Raw genomic sequence first — 23,784 nt, forward strand, 5'->3', positions numbered from 1 at the left:
TGTGTGTGTGTGTGTGTGTGTGTGTGTGTGTGTGTGTGTGTTATGAACCTATCACAAAATTGTCAGCACACACCACATAGGTCAGTTCAGGTTGTCCCATCCCGGAAGTGCTCGGATCCCGGAACCACATCAAACCACTGTCGCCTCCTGACAGCCGTCTGCTAAACAAACCAGCTAGCCAACATCCAGGGAAACATGGGAGGATCTCAGAGCGTCGAGATACCGGGTGGAGGATCTGAAGGCTACCACGTCCTCAGAGTGAGAACAATTTTCCTGTCATGTGCTGTCAGAAACACAGCGTAACGTTACTGGATGTGCTGCTGGTGAGAGAGATCTAGCTGCAGAGAGAGAGAGAGAGAGAGAGAGAGAGAGCTAGAGAGAGAGAGAAAGGAGAAATGTGACTTTAGCAAGCCAGCTAGTTTATTTGTCAACTGCAGCTGGTGCAAATATCTGAATATTTTTAAGTTCTTCGTTGTGCAGTAGGGAGGCCTGCAAACGAAACGTATGTTTACTAACGTTAGCCAAACACACTGGTCTCCACTATTAGCTAACTAGCTTGTCAGAGGTTGCTAGCATCCAAGATAGCAAAGATCAAGATTTCTGACTTGAATGACTGTTTGGTACCTGCCATTGGTGTAGTTATAAATAATTCGTGATTGACGAACGGGTCTACAGTTCTGCGTGAGCTGCCACTGATTGTTATTTTGTAAAATAATGTGTCATATCCAAACTGTACTATCACAAATCGACATCAAACGGATGAGGAAAGTCTTAAGTAGCCAACGATGAGTTCAAGCGTTATTGGCTTGGACATGCGCACTCGTGGACTCGATCAGGTTGACGTGTCGATTCTCTTGATAGGTACCCTCTTTGGTAGAATTCAGGATAAAGCTTTGGTAAAATATTTGCCAGAATAACCGGTGTGGCCGCTATGCAAGTTGTTTGTAGATGGGGTGTGTGCTCTCCTTTTGAAACACCATTGCTTTGACGTAGAACCTGCAATTCCCCTTGCCACCAGCTTTCCCCCTTTTAATAGTTTAAATTTCAAAAGAAAAATAAATATTACATACAGGGCAATACCAGGAATGGGCAACTATGTGCCACGGAGAGTATGCAGGTTTCCAATCCAACCAAAGACTAAAGGAGGTGATTTCACGGAATAGTTCCTCCTGTCTGGTTAAAGATGTGTCGATCATTGTTATCAGCTGCTGTGGTCTTTGGTGGGAATGAAAACCTGCAGACTCCCGGCCCTCCATGGCACATGGTTGCCTGTCCCTGCAGTATACAGTACACATATGTTCCTCTTATGCTTTCATATACCTTCACCTACACCTACACCTTTTACTTGACATTCATCACATAAAGACATTCTTGGGGTCCTATTTAATGGCTGTCTAATGGGTCCTTCATGCACTTTACGGCCCTGTCCTATAATGGCTGTACAACAGGTTATTCCCACAGTGCATGCAGTCAAGTAGGAGTGAAGTAAAATCTGCACACTGTGTACTCTGATATTACAACCATTGTTTGCTATCATTTTCAGCCATAACTTCACAACTATCTTTTTCAGATCAGATCGCAAGTCATTCTGCCATACAACTCTTACATTTTCAGATGTCACTGTTCAGTTACATAATATTCTACAACAAAAAGATGCTGTCTGTTTTGAATAAGGAACAGAAACGATCTCTCCTGTCACAATTTTCTCTTTCAGTATTTCAGAAGCATATTTAGAAGCGTTTTCAAGTTGCATATATTTCCACACATTATTTTCATCTAGTTTATATTTCATACACATCCTTTCATATGTCAAAAATAATTCATTTTTATGAAGGTCGCTTAAGGCCTAAATCCCTTGTTTTACCCATTTTTCACTCATATTTCAGGTTTGAAGCATGTCTTTGTTTAATTGATTGTTTAATCATTAGACTAAATCATTTTTAAGTGGATGAGATGAGGGTTGATGTCCTGTAAATTTCCATCTCTTTCTGATTCCTGAGATAAAACGTGTATTGGCCCAGAGGGAGCTGTCGTATTTCTTCCATCTCTACCCCTCCCTGCTCTGCTCCTTCTCTCCTCCAGTGTTTGGCCAGTTTTCAGATTTCAAAAGCAGCATTATACAGTTCCACATTTTGAAGGCCTAATCCTCCTCTTTCTGTAGGTGTATAAATCTTCTGCATACTAATCCGAGGTCTCTTTCCCTCCCACAAGAAATTTCTGATAACGGCATTATACTGTTTAAAAACTGAAGGTGCAAAACATAATGGAAGCATCGTTGATAGATAATTAAATTTTGGAACCATCACCATAGCGTTTATCTTCCCCCCTAAGCCCTAACAGTTTCCATTTATCTATGTTCTGCTTAATATTTGGAATGAGTGGAAATATATTTATGTCAACTATTTTATCTAATTCTGATGTTGGTAAAATACCAAGATATTTCATTCCTACGCATCCATTTAAAAGGTGAAACCACAGATGATAAATATCCAGCAGTTAACTTTGTACCCTGATAAAACAGAGAATCTCTCGATAGTTTCAAGCAGTATGGGGAGTGAGGATGTAGGATTTTTAATGAGTAATAAAATATCATCTGCATAAAGAAACAGTTTTGTGTTCTTTCCCTCCCTTATTTATTCCCTGAATTCCTGGGTGTCCCCTAATAGATATCACTAGAGGTTCTAGTGCTATTAAAAATAATAAAGGAGAGATAGGACCTCCCTGTTTAGTCCACTTGTAGTTTAGTTTTATTTAGTTTAAATTCTAGTGAGACAGTTTTAGTAGCTTCAGTATTTTTGGTGAGGGTGTTATTTTTTAAAGACAATGATAGAAGTTCAGAACAGGTATTTTGTATATGTTTGTGTATTGTATGTGAAAGAGGGAGATATTATTCCAGCTGTACTATTTTACCCTCTATAGCTATCTATTTTGGAATGGACAATTTCACATTAGTGTTTAGTGTCTCTCTCTATTTTTCTCTATTTACAATACTTTATTTTGCAGGTGCAGGAAAATTCCCCTGGTCACCGTGCAGGACTGGAGCCATTCTTTGATTTCATCATTTCCATCTCTGACACGAGATTGGTAAGTTCAGTAACACGGCAATAATAACAATTTCTCTCGCTGTCGGACCTGCTGCTTCAATAAGTCTCTGTTTATCTCTGACAGAACAAAGACAACGACAACCTGAAAGAGTTGCTGAAGGTGAACGTGGAGAGGCCCATCAAGATGCAGGTGTACAGCAGCAAGACGCTGGACGTGAGGGAGACGACCGTCACCCCCAGCAACATGTGGGGAGGCCAGGGGCTTCTGGGAGTCAGCATTCGCTTCTGCAGCTTCGAAGGAGCCAATGAAAATGTTTGGCATGTCCTGGTGAGTGGGCTCTTGGGCCTGTTCTGATGATGAAATATCCCGAAGGGTCCTGAAATACCCAGTGTCACAATCTGATACATGATTTATGACTGTTTGACCAATCATGAGCTTGGAATTATAAGGTTCTATCTGAGATATTAAGCATCAAAGACATACTATCTGGCAAAACTGGCATGTGCCTTCTGTCTATTTAAATATTTAACACAAGCATAAAGTAACATTCGAAGATCATGAATATGTGGATAACTCAATTTTGATTTAAAAACAAAGTCAGATAGAACCTTTACATAATTTCAAACTCATGCAATGTTGACAGTCATTAGTTATGAAGAAAAGTTGATGCTGTGACCTGATGTGCTCTACATGTTGTTTTGAGTCCAGGATGTGGAGCCAAATTCCCCTGCGACCCTGGCTGGTTTGAGACCCCACACTGACTACATTATAGGAGCCGATACTGTCATGAATGAGGTACCTACTATGCAGATTGTTGATGATGGTGACTTCAAATTAGTGATATGTTTATAACTGCTGTGTATTTCTGCTCTTTTTCAACAGACTGAGGATCTGTTCTCCCTCATTGAAACCCATGAGGGCCAGGGGCTGAAGCTGTATGTGTACAACACCGACACAGACAACTGCCGTGAGGTCGTCATCACCCCGAACTCTGAATGGGGCGGAGAGGGCAGGTAGGGCATTATCATCTACCTGACCCTCCTATCTGCTGTCAGGTGGACACCTTATAACACCAGTTTTGGTGATTTTCATGTTTTTACCTGAATTGAAGTATGACATAGTCCTCTATGGCAGTGATTCTCAACCTTTTTCATATCATTTCTCAATTTAGTCCACATTAGGGCCATGGACCCCCATTTGATGAGATTTGATCAATTTGCTGATCAATTTGCTGGGGACCCCCTGGAACCCCTTCAGGGACCCCTGGTGGTCCCCGGACCCCACGTTGAGAACCACTGCTCTATGGGAAAAGAACATTTCATTAACGTTGGGCTTATGAAACCCTTTCAAAACCAATACCCATTTCAGGTCACATACCATGTAACTGTGACATCCAGGGTTCAAATCCAGCCCAGAAGCTTTGTTGCATGTCATCACCCCAACCCCACCCCCCACCCCCCACCCCCCACCCCCCACCCCCAACTTCCCAAGTTTTCTCAACTTTGAACTGTTCAATAAAGGCAAAATGGCAAAAAGTAATCCTTTAAAAAATGCTTGTCCATCGTAAATTACAGCTACGCTAGGCAAGATTTTTATATTTAACTACACTTGTAGCTGGTAGTTTTTGAAAAGCTGACATGTTGGGGTCACTGGGTTTTCACCTCACTGTAGTCTGTCCTCTCCGTCCCTTCAGTCTAGGATGTGGGATTGGCTATGGCTACCTGCACAGGATACCTACACTGCTATTTGCAGAGGGCAAGAAGATCAGTTTCCCTGCACAGACTCCTAGTGAACCAGTTGCTCCACTTAAAGATGGCTTCATAGAGGTAGTTGAATATTGAAAACATATTATTTGGATGTCATCTGGGTTCCAGCTCCTTGTTAAAGTAACATTTTGGTCACCAGGTCCATCTCTCTGCTGTCAGTCCCACCGTTCCACCGGCTCTGCCTTCTTCTCCATGTACTGCACTGGGACCGGGTCTCGCCGGCTTGTCGGTCAGCTGTCCCCCGCCCGCTGGCCTTAGCGCTCTACAGACCGGTATGCTACTGTCTCTAAATCTACAAAATATCCCATTTGAATTGATGTGTGAATTTGCAGATCAAGTCAAATTTTAGCAAATTAACTTTTTAACATCTCTACACACGTTCAAATTTTGAACGGGGAACAAAAAGAAAACCGGAGATGGATTAAAATAACAAATACTGCAGGTGAATTTGAAGGCTTTGAGTGAAGAAATATAGAAACAGATATTGAACAGGTATTGTGATGGTAATATTTCTCCTGCCTGTGTTGCAGGAGCTCCCACTGTCCCGGTGCTCCCCACCCAGCCCCCCTCCTCACACAGCATCCCAGTGTCCGTCAACCCCGCCGCCACACTACCAGGTTGGGAAAAGTAACTTAGGGGACTGTAGCTCCTCAGGTCTGGTGCTTGCATGACATTCCTCTGCTACACCTAGCATTGTCTAATTGACTTAATATTCATTTTGCAGGCTTAATGCCCTTACCTGGAGGTCTTCCACCCCTTCCTAATTTACCAAACCTAAATATCAGCTTGCCAGACCTGGGCAAAGTATCGCTACCTGGAGTTGGTGGATTACAACAAGCAGGTACTGATGTTTTTTTTTTTTTTTCATATTCTTAAATTGTGTTTATGTTTAAACTAATAATCTGCAAATTTTTCATATTAATAAATATGTTTTGCTACTCTCTATTGCTGATTGCTCTAATACAGTATTAATTCAACCTATAGCCAGTTCATTATCTGTACTAAACACCTGGTGTTGGGTAGGAAAAAAAGCATCTGGCAGACAGAAAGTGCGGTTTGTTGAGATAAATGGAAGAATTGGATATTTAACATGACCAGCAATAGCCATCATGGCAGAACAGACAGATGCCTACAAAAACTCAAAACTTCATCAACAGAAAATCCAAGGAAAAAGACTTATAGACTTAACTAAAATCAAAATGAGGATCTTGCAGATAACTATTTAAAGCGACCTATGCAGTAGTTAGTAATACAGTTATTCTTAAAATGTTGTGTTGTGCTCTGCAGGTCTCCCGCCACTGGCCTCTCTTCCTCCTCTAAACCTGCCTGGAGTGACTCTGCCTCCATCTGACTTTGCTCTTCCCCCCATCGCAACGACTATTGCAGCCCCTGCTGTCATACAGGACACCACATCTCCATCTTCCACCATCGAAATCAACAGTTCACTGACCCGAAACCCCGTCCCATCGTCAGCAGCCACCTCTGAATCAAGAGATGTGGCGGTGTCTTTAGAGTCATCCTAGCAGAGAGCCTCTCTGGATGACCTGCTCTCAGATCTTAACACATAAGTCGGTTTATTAGCCACACCACTCATGAATCGCTCCTACACACACTGGTATGATTGTTGCACTGGTTCCAGTATCCCAGAAATGACTGTACTCTTGGTCTTCTCACATGACCGCGCCCGGTGTTTACTGAGAATGGTGTCTAAAAAAAAAAAAAGCATCCAGTCAGCAGCAACCCTGTGGTGAGAACAGTTTGATGATGCAAAAGGTCAGAGGAAAATTACAAGAATCATTCAAGCTAACTGGCAGACTAGGTAAACAGAGTAGGTAAACAACATAAACAGTTCACAACTCAATCATTGTCATAGATTAACACAGCAGACAACCACTCTGGTGTGCCTACTGAACTAGCTACAAATTGTAATTTTAATCGTCAATCAGGTTACCATGATAACTATTAGTACATCTGGAAATACTTTTAAGTATGCAAGTAAATTTTTCTTTGCATCTATATATAGGGGTCAAACTACTTCAGGGGAAGACGGGGCAGTAACTTATAGTGGGAAGGTCTTTTAGAAAAGCAGCTTTTGTTTGCTGCAGCGCTGTAGCCTATGAATCTACTGAATTGTCTTGGTTTTTGTTGTACAAAAATAAGTTTGTAAATTAAACATCCTTAACTTGATTAAATGGATGTATTTTCTCTACTCAAGTCTCTTGTCTTAGTGTTGTTTATGCTCATCCTGAATTACTGGTTCACTTGGCTTTGAGTGAGCATGGCTCATACTACAGCCAATAATGCAGTACCCATCAAAACCACAAGGTGTCAGTATAAGCTCAGAAAGTGAAAGGAAAACAAGCAGCATCCTAAAATTTTGAGAATACATAACCAGGTGATGCTGATTAGTATGAAGTTAAAGTAATGTAAACTTTGTAATGATCAAGCTCTGGTGATTTGTTATTGTACAATGGCATTCATTAGAAGAAAAAAAAAATATATATATAACTTGAAATGTTTCCTGGCATTTATTATTTACTCTTAGCAGAACTGTACAATTTGTACCCAAAGTGGATCATACAGCCCTTTCAAAAAGTAAGAGCAACATCAAAAGCAGCAAAATGAAAACACTCCAGGAAACTAGTTTTACAAGGGGAAATTTTAACTTTTGTACAGAATGGTACTGCTGCAATTCAAAAATTTGAAAATTATCTCATATACATTTCTCTCAATTTATCCATTTATTAATATTCCTGCATAGGATTTTGTACATTGTCATTTTTCTACATTTGGTTATTCTGTGCATTAAACATTAGTATGCTGCCCGGACCTACGTGTCACTAGATGCCACTTGTATGCTAAACATTACATTCTCATGGCTAAGTAACTCAAATTAAAGCCTAACACTTCGGAAAACAAAACATATAGCCAAATCAATAGTGAATTCATTGTAGTTCTACATAAACGATGACTGTCTGCTCCTTACAGTAAATTAACTTCTAGCAGCTGAATCATTTGCACCCTGGCAGGACCATGTTAATTATTCTAAACAGCGGGCTGCCAGGTCTCCCTTCGGCCCTTTAAGGCTTTTTCCCATCCGCAAACCAAACTCACAAGTGTCCAGTCACATTTTCTTCAAGGTACTTTGTCAGTTTCAGTGCTCTGTCGGACCTTCATAAGGTCCATTTACCCATGTTCATTAAAAACGTCCTTTCATTGATTAAGTCCTCCCATTGATCAAGTCCTGGTAAACACCAGTTAGAAGCCTGGCACCGGTGAGGAGAGGCCAAGTCACAACTCTCCACCACCGTCCCCGGCTTCCCGCTCCGTCCGCACACACTGCTGCATGATGGCTGGCTGCTCTCCCAAATGCCTGGTCCTCTGGGAGCTCAGCAGGCCTGGGAGCAACTTGGTCAGTTTGCCTTTTCCGTCACAGTGCAAGGCTGTCAGTATGAGATGATACTGGAGGAGGCTGGTCCGGAGCCAGCAGCACTCATCTGCAGATTCCCAGAGGAGCTCGACCTCCTCATGTGGGGGAGCAGGTAGGAGTCGCTTCCCAGCTGGTGGACGTCGAACCGGTCCTCCTTCCTGTACGCCAGGCACCGCCTTATAAAGGCCTAGAGGGGGAGAAAGAATTTAGCAACTCATGATGGTCACCGTTACAAACTAGGAGAAACAGTGTTGAAAATACAGCAATTCCTTTATAGGAAAAATCCACTCTGTCCAATCTTACACTGTTCAATATCAATTTATGATGTTCGATATCATTTTGTGATCAAGTGTTGTAATTTACCTTTTTTGGTCTTCCCACTTTCCCCTCAACCTTCCTCATCTACTTCACTTAATGATTCACTACATTTCCCAGAATGACTTACAACAACGCCCAGAGAACGGACATGAACTTGTTACATTCAGCTGTGGATTTTAGGGAGGTAGAGGTGCAATCTCTCCACCTGGCTGGTGCGAGAAGTAAATCCTCAAGGCAAACTCCTCATAAGCATCAATGTTGTCCAAGGCTACTCTAGTTTTGTTCAGTGTACCAGTGCAGATCGCTTCTCATTTATCCATTAGGGTGTAAACATATGAAGCATAATTCAAAAAGTATGATATTTTCCAAAAAATTAAAAAGGTACAAGAGTGTGAACTTATTTGGTGTCACTGACCAGAAAACTACACACACTATGGAGCAATGCGGCAGGGTGTAGACCAATCAAATAACAAGTAAAGCCCCATCAAATGAGCTAGCTGTTTCCAACATAGCTGCAATGATTATTTTCCTCTCCAACTACTCCTAATGTGTTTTTTAAAGATGACATGAAGCCATAGCCGGTGGCATATTTGGCCAAGTTTAGAACGTAGCTAGACTGTGTACTCGCTGCTCGCTGAGATAGAAGCTTGCTATTTAATGACGCCCTAACATGCAACAAAATTTGTAGTTCGTTCACTGTAGTTCATTGGCAAATGATAAAATATATCATAAAATAGTTAAAATTTTCACTGAAACATAACATTATGATTTTACCTAAAGTCTGGAGATTGGTGCCAAGACAAAATTACTGCCATTAGCTATGATGAATGTGGAAAGAAATGTCTACTGCAGGTTGACTTCTGAAGTCATATACTTCTAGTATGTGTAGGTGGAGAGAGCAATAACGGATTGAGAGTTTTTCCAGTCAAGAGTCACACTCCTTACTCAAAATGCAACATATCTTGTGGCTGCATTGCATTATGGAGTACTGAAGCTACTGTTGGTGGAGAAATTGGTATCTCTGCCTCTTCTACGATGCATTTCTCCCTATATGACTGTTGAATGTCAGTGCAAAATGATGAGTCTAGAAAGAAGCCATCGCTCTTAGATTCTGAGGGACTGACACCAAAACCTGATGTTTACCATTGGTGGCTGAAAAATTTTCTGTTATCAAAGTCCACTGTAGCTGCGCTGAAAATGTCGAAGTAGCAACACGTCATCTACATTTGGCCAGTTATCCAATAACAGAATAACAGAAACGGAATAACAGAAATGCACCAAACAACAAAGTGGGCCCAGGAATACAAGCACATCACCAATGGCTGTTTTTCAACAATGTTTGGGTGTTTTAGGTGGATTTTTCCTTTAAAAAACAAGCTATAAAGACACAAGATTTAAACAAAAACAATCACTACAGCAGTGTGATTGATATTTTAGGACGGCCACAGCGGTCTCCCACAAACACTCTCACATACACACACACACACACACACACACACACACACACACACACACACACACACACACACACCTTTGCTTCATTACTGGCGACAGGCTTGACAGGGAACTGAACATCAGTAGCTTTGAGTATGGTGTTCTCCTGCAGGATGTCCTGTTGTGACTGATTGTGGCCAAAAGGCTGAAAAAGAATAGTACTCAATTAATATTGGGCATAACTTACTGAAACATTATGTGGTAGAATTTGGACATGCCCTCCTTACCTTCCTTCCATACAAACACTGGAAAAAGATAACGCCCACAGACCACACGTCCACCTTATTGGAGATCTTTGGAGGTTCTTTGCCGACCACAAAACATTCAGGAGGCAAATACCTGGCCGGACAAAAACATGACGCAGTCATCTTAGCTCATTTAGTGTCTGTACTAGCTGTTATACACGTACATAGTGTTATGTGTGATGCATGTACATGTTGGACATTTCTTCTTACCAATAGGTCCCTGCACCCTGTGATGTCAGGTCCATCCCATCTACGCCGTAGTTGTCGTCATCCATGATTTTGGACAAACCAAAGTCAGTGATTTTGATTTCCCCACAGGCCGTGCCGTCCACCAACAAGATATTGCCTTAAAATCAAAGTAAAATAAGTCATCACTACACAAGAAATGGCATAATCCCACTTCAGATTACTGTTCACACCACTGATCACTGCCACTCATTTAGGACAACCTCATTTAGTGCAGAATAATTATGATATTCACTGAATCCTACACTATTGTCAAGAAGGGTGAGTTTACCTGGCTTGAGGTCGTAATGGATGATGGGAGGCTTGATTTCATTCAGGTATCTCAGTGCGTTCACAATCTGCATGACTATGGACCGTGCCTCCTTCTCAGACATTAGCTTGTGCTGTTTCAAGTAGAAGTCCAAGTCGTTGCCTTCGCAGTACTCCAGAACGGTGCAAAACCTAGTGAATGGGGAAAAGAATAAATAAGTAATACAGTCCACCTCTAAAATAGCAACCAACTGGGGAGAGCTGTAAACGCGCGAACAAGAACGCAAGAGTGACTAACGTGTCTGTGTCCAGTGAGAAGTAGTCGTAGAGTTTCACAATTCGGGGATGATCCAGCTGCTTGTGTATTCTGTACTCTCGACATGCGTGCCTGTGGAGAGGAAGGTGATTATGCTGCCGTTGGCAACCAAAGCAAAGGCTTGGGTAGAAAGGTGCAGGTGCTGTATTCTAGGCTGCATTGGATAGCCAGACGCTAGGCTTGTGGAGCAGAATAACAACACACTTGAAAACCAAGGGCATCAAGGAGACAGAACAGCATGAAGTGTCTGCATACGTCACAACACTCAAGACAAACTAATTAACTACCGCAAGTGAGGTCACGCATTTCAAGTTCTGGGCCAACATACTTGTGGTAGTTCTCTTTTTTCTCTTCTCTCCAGTTCTTGTTGAGTTGGTGGATTTTCACAGCAGCATATCGTTGCTCAATCAAGTCAAAAGCCTGTTAAACACACATTAAAAAATTTGTCTTACACATTGAAAACCAGTAAGTGTAGCATTTCCTATTGAAACTTGTGACATCAAAATTCGATCACCCACCTTGTAAACTTCACTAAAACCTCCTCTCCCTAGAAGGTGTAGGAGTAGATACCGCTCATTCAACGTTGGGTGATCTTTAAATCTTTGGATGCAAAAGCACAGAAATTACAGATATAGACAGAACTATCAATTACTAAGATATTTACAATTTCAAACACTGGCTTTGTTGTGCTAATGCATGACCAATAAAAAAAAAGCCATGCTGGCTCCATGTGTCAGTCTCAGTTTTAAGCATGTGTACTCCGAGATGAGCTTAGTCCAGTCCATAGGCATTATGTTACTTTACAACAGCACTATGACTGCAGATAGCAGCCTTAGTACATCGTGACCTGATGAAGTAACTAGCATCAGAGATTGATTCAGACTCACTGTGAACTGTCTTCATTATTTATTCTCTTCAGCTCCCGAATGTGAAGGTTGCGCACTCTCTCCAGACGCTCCAGCTCCGCCTGGATCTCAGCTTCTTCCTATAAATGATTCAAGCGCACAAACACACAGACGCACAAGAGGAACATCAGAGCATTGACTACAAGGAGAGGGAGCTCATCAAAATCCACTTCTACTCGGCTGACTAGTTCCGTATTAAATATTAACGGTTGACTTGGTAGAGAGTCTGTCGGGGGGCTGCCTGTGATGCTTATTCATCAGGAAAACAACGAATACTTCGACAAACTACAGGCTCACTCCATCCTTGGAGAGATTCACACAAAGGCACAATGGTTCAGCTCATGAAACGAGAAGATCAGGCTGTATGTCATATGTATTCAGTTGACTTGATCTATGATACGACCCATTTCCACAACTAAAAAAACAAAGATTTGCTAAATCATTTGCCACTTCACTCATACCAGTCATCATTCGACTGCTTAACAGTTTATAAGGGCAGTGTGCCTGTCTTATATTGTGGCGCCTGGGTGAATTCTGTGTAACTGATGAAATGAATAAGCATGTTATGTCCTGTGTCCGTCTTGTACATTAAGGGCCAGCAGTGCAGACAGACAAATTCCCCTCAGGGCCAATAAAGAGCTATTCTAACAATAAGTAGTTGCTGGTTCACTTTGCCACATTCAGTATTCCACCAACCTTCTTGAGATGTCCAAGACGCAGTTTGAAGATCTCTTCCTGTTCATGGTACTCGGCTAGTGTCAGCCTTTCAAGGATAAGAGAAATATGAAAAACAAAAAAAGTATTGGCTTATGTCAACAGTATCTTCACATTCACTTATATTTACACAATCATGTAACCATCCTGTTGCATGCTGTTAAACTTGCTCTAAGGATTTCCATTTCACACTAATTCAGATGTTTTAAAAGGTTTTTTTTTTCTCTTCAAATTGTCATCATGATTGGTAACAATACAACAGAATATAAGAATATAACCCAAGATTACAGTAAATCTTATCCATTGCCTTTGCCTGGAGAGTGGTTGCTCTGATCTATGGTTTATACAAGGCCTGGACTCACAGCTGAGGTAGGCTGGGCTTTAGAAAGGGATCACTTTCTGCTCCGTTCACTGCCTTTGTTTTGCGTTGCTTTGGCTCAGAGTTTGTAGTTGGTGCTTGGGAGTTGCTTGAGGATGGAGGTTTCCTCTTGGCTAAAAGTTTTCTCTGCCTCTCAATTTCCTCTCTCTGTTGGTTTATCCACTCTTGCTGTCTGCAGATGAAAAACATTGTTTAGCGTTAGATGAAATCAATACTATTTCTGTACAGTGTATTCCACCCATGGTCAAGGCCTCAAAATAATAAACTACAGCATCTTAGCAAAACACTCAATTTGAGAGGTAAAGGCCAAGTTATACTTCTGCGTCAAAGTGCCGCCATTGCTGCGCCGTAGGCATCTACGGTGGTGCGAGCATTTACAGTTCTGCTTTGGAGATTCTGCGCGTACACCGAAACAGTGGCGTGATTTGTGAGTACGGAAGTAATAACAACAGAAGTAGTAGTGTTTACATTCTCTGAAACTAATTTCTGGGATATTTCTCACCACAAATTCAGTGACATCTAGTAGTTTATGATTCGGAGGTGAAATGTCGTACAAATATATATTTGCAAACCTCCTCAGCTAGTCTCTCTTTGATCTGCTCCATTGTCTTCACCATCAGCGGACATCAATCCGATACAGGTAGGAGGAAATACAAAGCGGGCCAATCACAGTTCTCGCAGTCTTGCATCGCTCTACACGCAGTTACATTTTTGGAGAGGTACACGTAAGACACAGCAGCAGCCTCTGCAGGCTACGCTGGCAACGCAAACACCTACGGTGTAGCTACAGCAACACTTAGTATAAATTGGCTTTAATAAAGATGATCAGCATCTGGAGTAGCAGTCATTTTGTTTAACACCAAGAACACGATAACAGAGTTATATAATATAAAATAAATATAAATACTTTTTTGTCATTTAGGGCCCCTATACCGTTGAACAACCTACCCAAGGTTGGCTAAATCTGTTCAGTCTTTTAAATCACTTCTTAAAACCCATTTATGAGTTAACTTGCTCTCTGACTCTTATTTATTACTGACCAATTTTTGTTATTTCTTTATGTAATGTCTTCTCAGTAAAGCGCTTTGTAAATTTTGTTTTTGCAAAAGCTGCAATAGAAATGAAGTTCATCATTATTAATAGTAATAATTGTGAATTCTTTCCTTATCAATAAGAATGAGAACACAGACAATGTCATCAAAAAGGCGCTCACTTGACAAGGTTTTGGAAGGCATAGCCGTCTGTCCACTGCTCTGTGAAGGAGGCTCCATGTCTCACTGTAGTGAAATGGCCTAAACGTAGTCTGTCCTGCATGCTCTTCTCCCGACACGCCTGCTTCTCCTGTGTGCTCTGAACAACAAAACACAATAGAAGTTTGCATACAGGTTTGCGCAGACACACAAATGTAAAGCAGAAGAGGAAAAAAAAATGTATTTACCTTCTCTATGAGCAACTTCTTGCTCATGGTGATGCATTTATTCAAGCGTTCCTTGTACTTTTCAAGTAATTTTTGTTGTTCATCTATCTGTCTCCTGAGATCACAGTTTGCCTATGGAGCAGAAAAAAATTAATTTGATTCAGCAATAACCCATAATTATACACCCAATCCACCAATTATTTAAGATCTGTAAATAATGTGGATGCAGACTAAATGAGGGTCTGTTTTACTCCAGTGTTTATAAACATTACTTAGGCCAAGTTTATCCATTGCGATCCAGCAGCCTGTGCTACAGTAATCCATCACAGGCTGGTTAAGCCTGTCTGCAAGGTAGTGAACAGGGTACAACTCCTCCTTCTCCTTACCCTTAGCAAATCATCTATTCTCCCCTCCTTCTTCTCAAGGTCTAGATTCTTAGTACTTTCAAGGGCAGCCAATTTCAACCCAGTAAGGTCAGTCTGTAGTGGGAGACAACAAAGTTAAGAACTTGTTCCAAAAACGTGCTCAGCAACCTCGAACATGGTGAATACATTATGAGAAGGATTACAAAAAGAGCCAAACCGTCACCCTCCTCACCTGGACAAATTTGACTGCTAGTTGCTTTGGATGCATCATGTGGTCCCCAAAAGACAGACTAGTAGGAGATGAGCTATTTTGTCTAACCTGCAACAGAAAAGGACAACAGCTCCGTCAGAAGAAGACAAAGCCAAATGGAGCGGCTAAATGGACTGGGAGTAGAAGTTTGGGAATAACTTACAGAGCCCTGAGCGGAGTGGGAATGTGAGTTCTGGGGCGAACGAATCACAGGGGGGAGACCTCTCACAGGACTGGACCCATTTCCTCCCTGGAACTAAAAAGGCAAAGAGAGGACGAGTGACATCATTGCCTACCACTTGGCAACAACAGATGCACAAGTAGCTCCTTTTATGCCACAGGGTTGTTATTTTAGAGACAGGACTCTGAAGTGGATTATGGCTCAGACGCTGAAAGGGGATTAATATAGCACAAACCATTCATCCAGCGCTTCCTTTCAATGTATGAAATCTTTGATACCAAATGAGTAACTCACATCAAAGTAATCGCTAATTTTGGGTCCTCGCACAATGGATTTTCCTGTGAAGGAGAACACAGAGCATTGCGATTTACTAAAATATTTCAGTCAAGTTGCAATGATCCAGAACCAAATTATAACCAGCTAGATAAAGAGACACTCACCTTGGCTGCTCTCTGATTGGTTATCTGGTTTCCTCTTTCTGCCTCTAGTTGATTCTGACTGTTTCTTCTCTGGGGTCTGAAAGAGAAATATTTAACAGCTTTTAACTAGATAATTATTACACAACAAAACTGTCTCATCAAGATATGGCTATTCATCTTCAGATTTGATCATATACCTACCGAATAAGCAGGAGAACTGCCTCTTTTCACATCTGACCCCTATAAAGTGAAGGAGAGAAATAGTTTTAGACCAACACAATGATTCTGTCTCAGAAACCACAAACCACCTTTATAAAATCAGTACTTCATTACCAATACACTCTTGCCCAAAAGGTCCACAAGAACACATGAACATTGAAGAGCTAGTTTATATCATTTTTAGTTCTTCAAAGATAAAAGAACCAATGGTATGCAAGCTAGCACAACTATTTCACGCAAGTTCAGGGCCACAGGATCCGGCCAGAGCCTTGTGCAGCCGAGGAATCTGCTGACAGGTGCTGGTCTGATTGAGTGCAACACTGGTGCATCATTAGGGTGCATGTGACGTATGGGGGTGGGGGGTGGGGGGTGGGGTGTCTGTGAGGATGACATCTGTGCACATTCAGCAGCTTGGCGACAGAGGAGGCCAGGGCTGCTTTACTCTGCCAGCCTCCTCCTCTTCTCTCCCCTTCAAGAGACCCAACGGCGATGACTTATTACAGCAGCCTGGGGGTGAATTACACAGGGGGGATTGAAGGAGTAGAAGAGCATGAAACGCAGCAACCCATCCCCCACAGGTCGGATGTTGCCGATATAGCTGCAGCGTCACACACTTCACGACGAGGAGATTCAGGACTATTAGAGTTAACCTCACAGCTGGAGTCTTCCGTCACCATGCCCACATTCCTCTATGACCGACCCCACCATCATAGGCACAGCACTATCACTAAGAATACTAGCATTGGCATTAATTAGCCCAGGGCAATGCTACCAAGCAACCAAGCAGTCGCATCGGGCCATCTATTGAGGATCAGTCACAATATACAGGGTCTGGACGATGATGATCATTATAATAATAAAGCAAATAATAATGCACGAGTCTAGATACCCGCTAGGTGAACCCAATTAAGAAACATGTCCTCACAAAAAGAGAACAGTTTGGTAACAGAATGATTCCACTTTTTTTTTTATTGTCCCTTAGAGCTCCAACGTTGGGAAAACAACAAAAGAACACAATTCGGTTTCCACCTCACCAACCAGCACAAAGATAGGTCTTATCCGCAATGAATATGGTCAATCAATATCAGCAGGTTTCCAAGTACAGGCTAAGATTTGTTGTTTGTTTTTTTTATTCACATCCAACTGTACCTCTGACTCCTTGTCGCTTGAGGATCCCAGACTTCCAAAACTGTGATTAGAACATTCATTGTTGGTCAGGCCCTAAAACAACAAAAGATCATTATTTTGGAAGTTAAAACTGGACGTGGACATAAAACAAAAATGAACAAAAAAATAGTTCTGCTTGTTTACCAATTACTACACACTAACATTTAGATAAGTACGTGAACGCTTATGCATTTGTTTACAAATCCACTCACTTTGGTTCCCCCGCTGGTGCTGCCGGTGCTGCCCCCGGTGCTGCCGCTGACCCCACCCATAAAGCGCGCCTCCAGCAGCTCCTGTCTCCGGGGGTCCAGGCTGTGCAGCTCCTCCATGGTGCCTGGGAGGATTAGCAACAATTCACTGTATGAGTCAATGTTTCAACGACTTTCAACGGCTTAATTGAAGCCTTTGCCCACCCACTCAAGAGTAGATGGCATAAGAGCAAAATGTGCATGTCTTCAAAGATTTAAGAAATATATAGATTAAATAAGTCACCCTTCAATTTAAAATAATAATAATAGCAATAATAACAATAATGTTATAGTCTTCACTTTTAAGACAAGAATAAAGGCCAGGCCTGATTTAAAGGCCATTACCAAGGGATACCCGAAAACATTCTACAATTATTGTAGCAGCGGAGAGAGAGAGGGGTAATTTTGGTTATGGGACCCATGTTTATTCCTATTCCCACTATCAGTTCCAGTACCTGTAGCTTAATGTTCTTATTTGGATATAAATCATGGTGAAATATCATAATACCGTAATTGCTATAATTATTTTGGATAAGCAATATAGCTAAATGATGAATGAATTTACGTTCTTTTTCTGGCATTGGGTTTTCAAGCAGTGTTTTTCTGGATTTACAGGCTGAAGTGACATAATCTGTTAAAACAAGGCATTGGAAGTGACAAAATACCCAGAAAATTACCAAGAGTGTTATGTTCAAAATCAAAAGGTAAAGTAGAAGTTGAGAAGTAAAAAGGCATCTCTACACCACAGATTCAAACACCACATTATTACTGCAAGAGACCACAAGAGCAATGTTTCAACTGCTAGGCAATGATGAATACTCTGCTCCTGTGGGACAGTTAAGCGAGCTCCCTGGGCTCCAGTGTCACAGCAGGCTCAGAGGGGGTCTGCTGACAAAACCTGTACTTTAATGAGAGCACCATTTTGAATCCACAAAGGCCTACAGAGTCTTGGCACCAATTCAGTCAGTGCAGCAGGTAGGGGTTTATGAAATCCATTCAAGTGGATTAAAAACATAACCAAATGGCAAATTCTTCCTAGTAAGAAAGTATACAATCACAACCAACAACAGCTAGCGATAAAGCCTACTTTTGAATGATGCATGTGTGCACCAAATCCATACCAACTGACAAAGGGTTAACAACCGCTCAGCCATTTCATTTAGTGCCGCGCATCTATCCACTGTTGCAGCAACAGATGTAGCTGGTCTTTCTCTCAAAAAAGTGATTGCAGAATGGGTGAATGAGAAAAGCAGGAGCCAAAATACGCCCTACAGATGGGAAAAGGCAGGCTATAGTACCATCTAATACTCCCAAGATTAATGTGACTTCGGCTCATCTGTGAGGTAGAGGTGACATAAATGCAGTTCAGTGGTGCTCCAGGGAGCCGACACAGAAACTCCAGATAATGAAACAGAGCCAAAAATCTCCACTAGATAGATGGACAACAATAAATCTAATCAAAATGTGGCTGTCCAAACAGACCCCAACAGAACAGAAACCAACATGTTAGTTACCTTGTGTTTCAAAACCACTGGCCTAATGAACATGCCTGATAAGTAAAAGGTTTTTGTGGAAATGCAAATAACATTTGTGCGCAATTTCAATTCGCTTGTTGATATATGCAAATGACCATATTTAAACTTCAAATTTAACTGTACAAACCATTTCAGAATGCATGTACATGCTTCAGGTTTTGTATAATTTCTGGAAATTTCATTCCTCAGAACCTCCAGTCAAGGTATTCAGATATTATCTTACAGTTGGACAGTATGGTTTGGGACCAGAGCTGTAGTGTCCGACTGATATTCTACACTGTAAAACATCAACATACCAAAAACTGCATCAGACAAAAAGAGCATATGCAATAATAGCTAAATGGAAAGCTGTTCATTATATATACTGTAGAACAAAAAACAAGCAGTGTCTAAGACACAAGAGTGTCTGACAGAATTTAGCCTGCCGTAATATGTGCCCATTACAGTGGCGAGCAGACAGGCTTATGTTCAGTGCAACATGAGGTAACTTGAGAAATGTCATGTAACAGGTATGATGCAGCCGACTCAGTAAATAATACTCCACTTATTGACTAAGCACTGCAAAATATCATTACACATTTCACAGATTAGTAAAAGAAAGATCACCAAGCAGGTGATCAAAACCTTTCTATTTGATGAGGCTGCTCTAGCCTGATCAAGGCTTAAGAGGCTGCAACAAAAAGTACAAAATGGCCAATGTCACAAATTCACTTCCAGTCCTTCAATGGGATGCAGGAATCTAGCTATAAAATGTGTTTACCCTTCAGACAAACAAAATCAATTCTTCAAGGAAGTTCTTCAACATTTAGCTCCATGCATAGTGGCTGAGTGCATAACAAATTTGCCTAAGTGAGCAAGACAACATGTACATTTCACTGTGGACAATTAACATCAACTCAACGAATACCAAGCACAAACCAGTAGCTTGTACCTTATGCCAACTAACAAACAACTAGCAGCAAAACCAGTCACACAAATATTGCCCGACCAATTTTATATACTGAGAGACCCAACAATAGCAGCTATTAGAGCAAGCAACAATCAAGTTTCACTGGAGATTTTTTGTCAATCTTTTGAATTAGCTTAAGGTTAAGGTGGGGATTTTTTGACAAAATTTATATAAATCAAGTCTGACTCTCCAACTAACCTGCTGATCACTCATCTCTGTTCAGCGATGACCCAAATTCTGATAACTGGGGTGAAAATTAATGACAAATTCAAAGCAGGCTTGTGATAGATTCAGCTTTCCAAAAGTACAAATATATTGATACTATGTATCAATTCTCAGTCAAATTGTGAAAACCATGTGATTGTTCTCAATGAAGCTTTGTACATCATATGAACCAGCATATTTTAATGTGACAAAGCGTCAAAGTCTAGCAGCACAACACAACAACACAGGAAATGTAGGCCACATTTGTGGCCTTGTCTGCCTGAGAATTTATTTGATCACATACGCATAATGGTTGAATGATAACGGCTAGGCATCAACTGATGACCAGCCTTTATGACTGGATTTAGACAACACCGACATTCATATATGATTTCCTGGACTGGCATTAAAAAATATCTGGTCCACTCCAGACTCTTGGCCCCTGCCCCTCTATGGTTATTATCTCTTTTATACCATGGCTATTTGCCAAAGATTAAAAACAGTGTTCAGGTTTTCAAAATTAACTTTTGCCATTAACATCCATTTCCCTGGTAACACCTGTGGATCTGATTAATGTAAAACAATCACTACCATGCCATGCTCAGAGATTCTTGCGCAACTTCACAACACCAGCAAAAAGGAGAAATCTTAGTAGCAACCTGGCAACTTAGTAATAACCTGGCAACAGGCTGATTTCCTGTTCCTAAAACATCTAGCCTACATGTTTTGGGGACATGTATGAACAGCAAACTAGGGTTATTATGTTAGCCAAACTTACAGTAACTAACATTACCTATGGTGGGCAAGTGTATAGTATCAGCATGTTTGTTAACATTTTTAATGTCTCCAATACAATATCATCATTATTCGGCTCGAGAGATCACAGGCTATGTCTACTGCTGGGCGCAGCCAAGGAGGGCATCACTGCACGTTCAACTGGGCAAACAGGATGCCAGATAGCTGGGAGGGAAAGCAACTTAAAATGAAGTACAGGTAACTGGAATTCTCCGAACCAGGCAGGTAAAGATTGACATCCATCTCCTATTCATCTGAAGTAAAAATGGTCAGGCGTTCAGTTGTTTCAGGTGTCCAGTCATGCTGTGCGTAAAAAGTTTTTGATAGACACTCTCCAGCTAATCAGAATCAAGTACTCTCCCAGGCCATGGTACATTTAAAAATGTAGTGCTTTCTCCAGGTGTGGTGTGTAATGGCTACTAAATCACATTATGGAGATTGCCATTTTTTTATTTTCTGTAATTCTGATCAAATGTGCAATATATACTGTTCAAGAAATGATCATCTACCTCCATCATCTACCTTACAGGCCTACAACTGAATGGACAAAGCCTAGAGATGCAAGCACAAAAGGTCCCGATTACACTACTCATGTTCACTGCATGTTTAATAGCATCAGCCACAAATTGGAGAGGAAAACTAAAAGCTCCAAAATCAGGAAAAAACTTGCGCTTTTGCATTGTGCAATTAGCTAGTTTGACAATTTTGCAATGAGTACATAGGTTAATACTAAAATAAACAGCCTCAACCCTGCAAAATTGATTATCCCTGTAATCACTAAGACGTTTTCAACTTCATTTCAAACCAACCAAATCAATAAGACAAAAGGAAATTTCAAACTATAACGTAACCTTTCACATCACTATGGTTTGACAGGCAAACATGGGCCGAGGTTGTGATTAAACAACTGGTATTTTCAGTGCTCCCCTTTGCTCTGCCATTTCAACCTCAAGATAATTAGTTCTACACCAATTCACTCAAAGTAGCTGATGTAGGGATTCAAATGTTAACAACAAGGCCAGTTAAAATTCTATAATCCTGCTAGAAAACTGTCAGAGATTGCAGTTTTAAAAATACTTTCTACTGCAGTTGATGTTTTCAATAGAGTTTTTGTGTTGCTGAGACGGAGACCTAACCATATCTAAACTTTCATCCACAAGCAATGCTTATGCCAGTTTTACATCTGAAATACAATATGCTATATGGCCTTTACTTTGACAAGGAGGGAAGATTTCCTTTTGTTTGAAACATGAAGAAGGCCTCAACGCCTAACTATTATCTATATTCAAGCCCCTGCAGAAGCAAGCGGTTGAACCCTTAGAACTCTTGCTGTGGATGTCATTTTAACTCCATGCTGTTCAGCAGAGTGACCACCTGTTTATGGCAGACACTTGGAAAGTCATTAAAATCTCTGGCCTGAGCCAGCAGATTCTGATCATAAGTGGGCTAAGCAACAAAAATCAACAATGCAACACAAATAAAGCCATGTTCCCAATGTAGGCCTATCTGGGAGTTTACAAGTGTCATTCTGGTGTAGGCAGCCAACACTGATTAAGGCCAATTGATGCATGAAACTTGGATAATGCCAAGAAATTCAAGGACCACCTCCATTTCTCAAAGATAAGCAGAGGTTCTCCATCATAACAATATCCCTGCAAAACTACTGGGGAGGAGGGGCGTCATGTAAAACAATGTTGCTAACTCTACATAAGGTTACCAAATACCAATTAGGTATTTTCACACACAACAGCAACATTTCTTTGATTGTGTGTGGCTGCGCATGCATGCTGCACAGCCCAAAGCAGAGCAAACTGTATCTAGCCTGTATCCCAGGTGTGTCACTTGACTTTCGCAGGGGCATCTAACGTTTAGCTTTCTAGTTATCCTGACGTGTCAAAACAAGGCACTGATTACAGTTGCCAACACAGCAGCAGTAACGACTCAAAGCGGTATCTCAAAGAGAAAACACCTAGATTCTCACTGTCTTGATGTGAAAAGTCGTCCCTGATCTGAGACGCTTCTCCGCTGTAGTGAATTAACATTAGCTACAAATGCAAACAAATTATGAACAATGTTGGCAAGGGAAGACCACAATCAAGTCAGAGGCTAGATAGGAGCTAGCAATCCAAACCTACCTAGGTTAGCTAGCTACCAAGCCAGCGAAATAACGTTAACCATCATCAGAAATTGCTTAATTCCGTTGCCTGCATTTACTGAATCATTTCCATAGCTATTGTTAATACAACACATAACATGCATGGATAGGATGCGCCGATTATAGTGGTAACCTTCCCGTTATCGTAAAGGCTTGTTGCCGTTATGCACATAATTATCTTTACGTTACTGCACTGGCCTGAGCATAGAGACCGTCCTGTGTCTTCAGTGCTACTAGCTAGCCAAACAGGCTCCATGGACTTTGGAGCTGACGCGTTACTATAGCTAGCTTGCAGATTCGCCACCTAGCTTACTAGATCTCTTCGTCATTTTAAGACATTTCCCTTTGTACTGCACAAAACGACCTACGCGAACAAGAAGAAAAGACTTATGCGTCTTATTAGGTTGCACTATACCTTTCTTAGCCTTCACCACTGCCGTGATATGTGGCTGAAAAAACAATCCGTGTTGGGGACGTGGAGAGCTGGGACCAAAGATGGCGTCCCCTCCAAACTTCCACTACTTTGGACACTCATCAAGCTACTTTTTGTGTAGATACTGCAGCGCACATGATTAATGTTTTCCACTGGCTGGGAAATTATCTGATTGACGCCTCACAATAATCTTTATGTGGGCACAGCTGCTGCCGCGGACTCAAAATGTCTAATTATCCTTTTTTGGGCACAAACCTCTTCACACCTCGGCAGTGCGTCCTGGCTCCTGGGCTACCTCTCTGTCTTCAAGTGGCCTGAAACGTCATGCATCGTGTGCAAT

General features: G+C 41.4%; 2 protein-coding genes across 2 annotated transcripts; one reads left to right on the top strand and one right to left on the bottom strand.

Annotated features, from left to right (window-relative positions):
* Positions 1–125: 125 nt before the first annotated feature.
* On the top strand, positions 126–7,164 carry LOC139926282 (Golgi reassembly-stacking protein 2-like). The gene is made up of 10 exons (XM_071917946.2): positions 126–258; positions 3,004–3,084; positions 3,169–3,372; positions 3,754–3,840; positions 3,928–4,058; positions 4,739–4,871; positions 4,951–5,083; positions 5,342–5,428; positions 5,536–5,652; positions 6,099–7,164. The coding sequence occupies exons 1-10, from the start codon at positions 196–198 to the stop codon at positions 6,332–6,334; spliced, it is 1,272 nt and encodes a 423-aa protein (XP_071774047.2). The 5' UTR covers positions 126–195; the 3' UTR covers positions 6,335–7,164.
* Positions 7,165–7,346: 182 nt separating this feature from the next.
* tlk1a (tousled-like kinase 1a) lies at positions 7,347–23,725 on the bottom strand. The gene is given in 24 exon segments (XM_071917885.2): positions 7,347–8,428; positions 10,091–10,198; positions 10,281–10,392; positions 10,509–10,644; positions 10,816–10,985; positions 11,092–11,181; positions 11,438–11,529; positions 11,628–11,709; positions 11,997–12,094; positions 12,711–12,777; positions 13,091–13,279; positions 14,321–14,457; positions 14,546–14,656; positions 14,911–15,003; positions 15,122–15,208; positions 15,303–15,395; positions 15,615–15,658; positions 15,761–15,836; positions 15,941–15,979; positions 17,108–17,179; positions 17,338–17,459; positions 23,427–23,476; positions 23,478–23,503; positions 23,505–23,725. Coding segments are annotated over 24 exon segments (2,307 nt in total). The 5' UTR covers positions 23,547–23,725; the 3' UTR covers positions 7,347–8,257.
* Positions 23,726–23,784: the final 59 nt, after the last annotated feature.

Source organism: Centroberyx gerrardi, chromosome 10, assembly GCF_048128805.1.
Source record: "Centroberyx gerrardi isolate f3 chromosome 10, fCenGer3.hap1.cur.20231027, whole genome shotgun sequence".
Classification (NCBI taxonomy): domain Eukaryota; kingdom Metazoa; phylum Chordata; class Actinopteri; order Beryciformes; family Berycidae; genus Centroberyx; species Centroberyx gerrardi.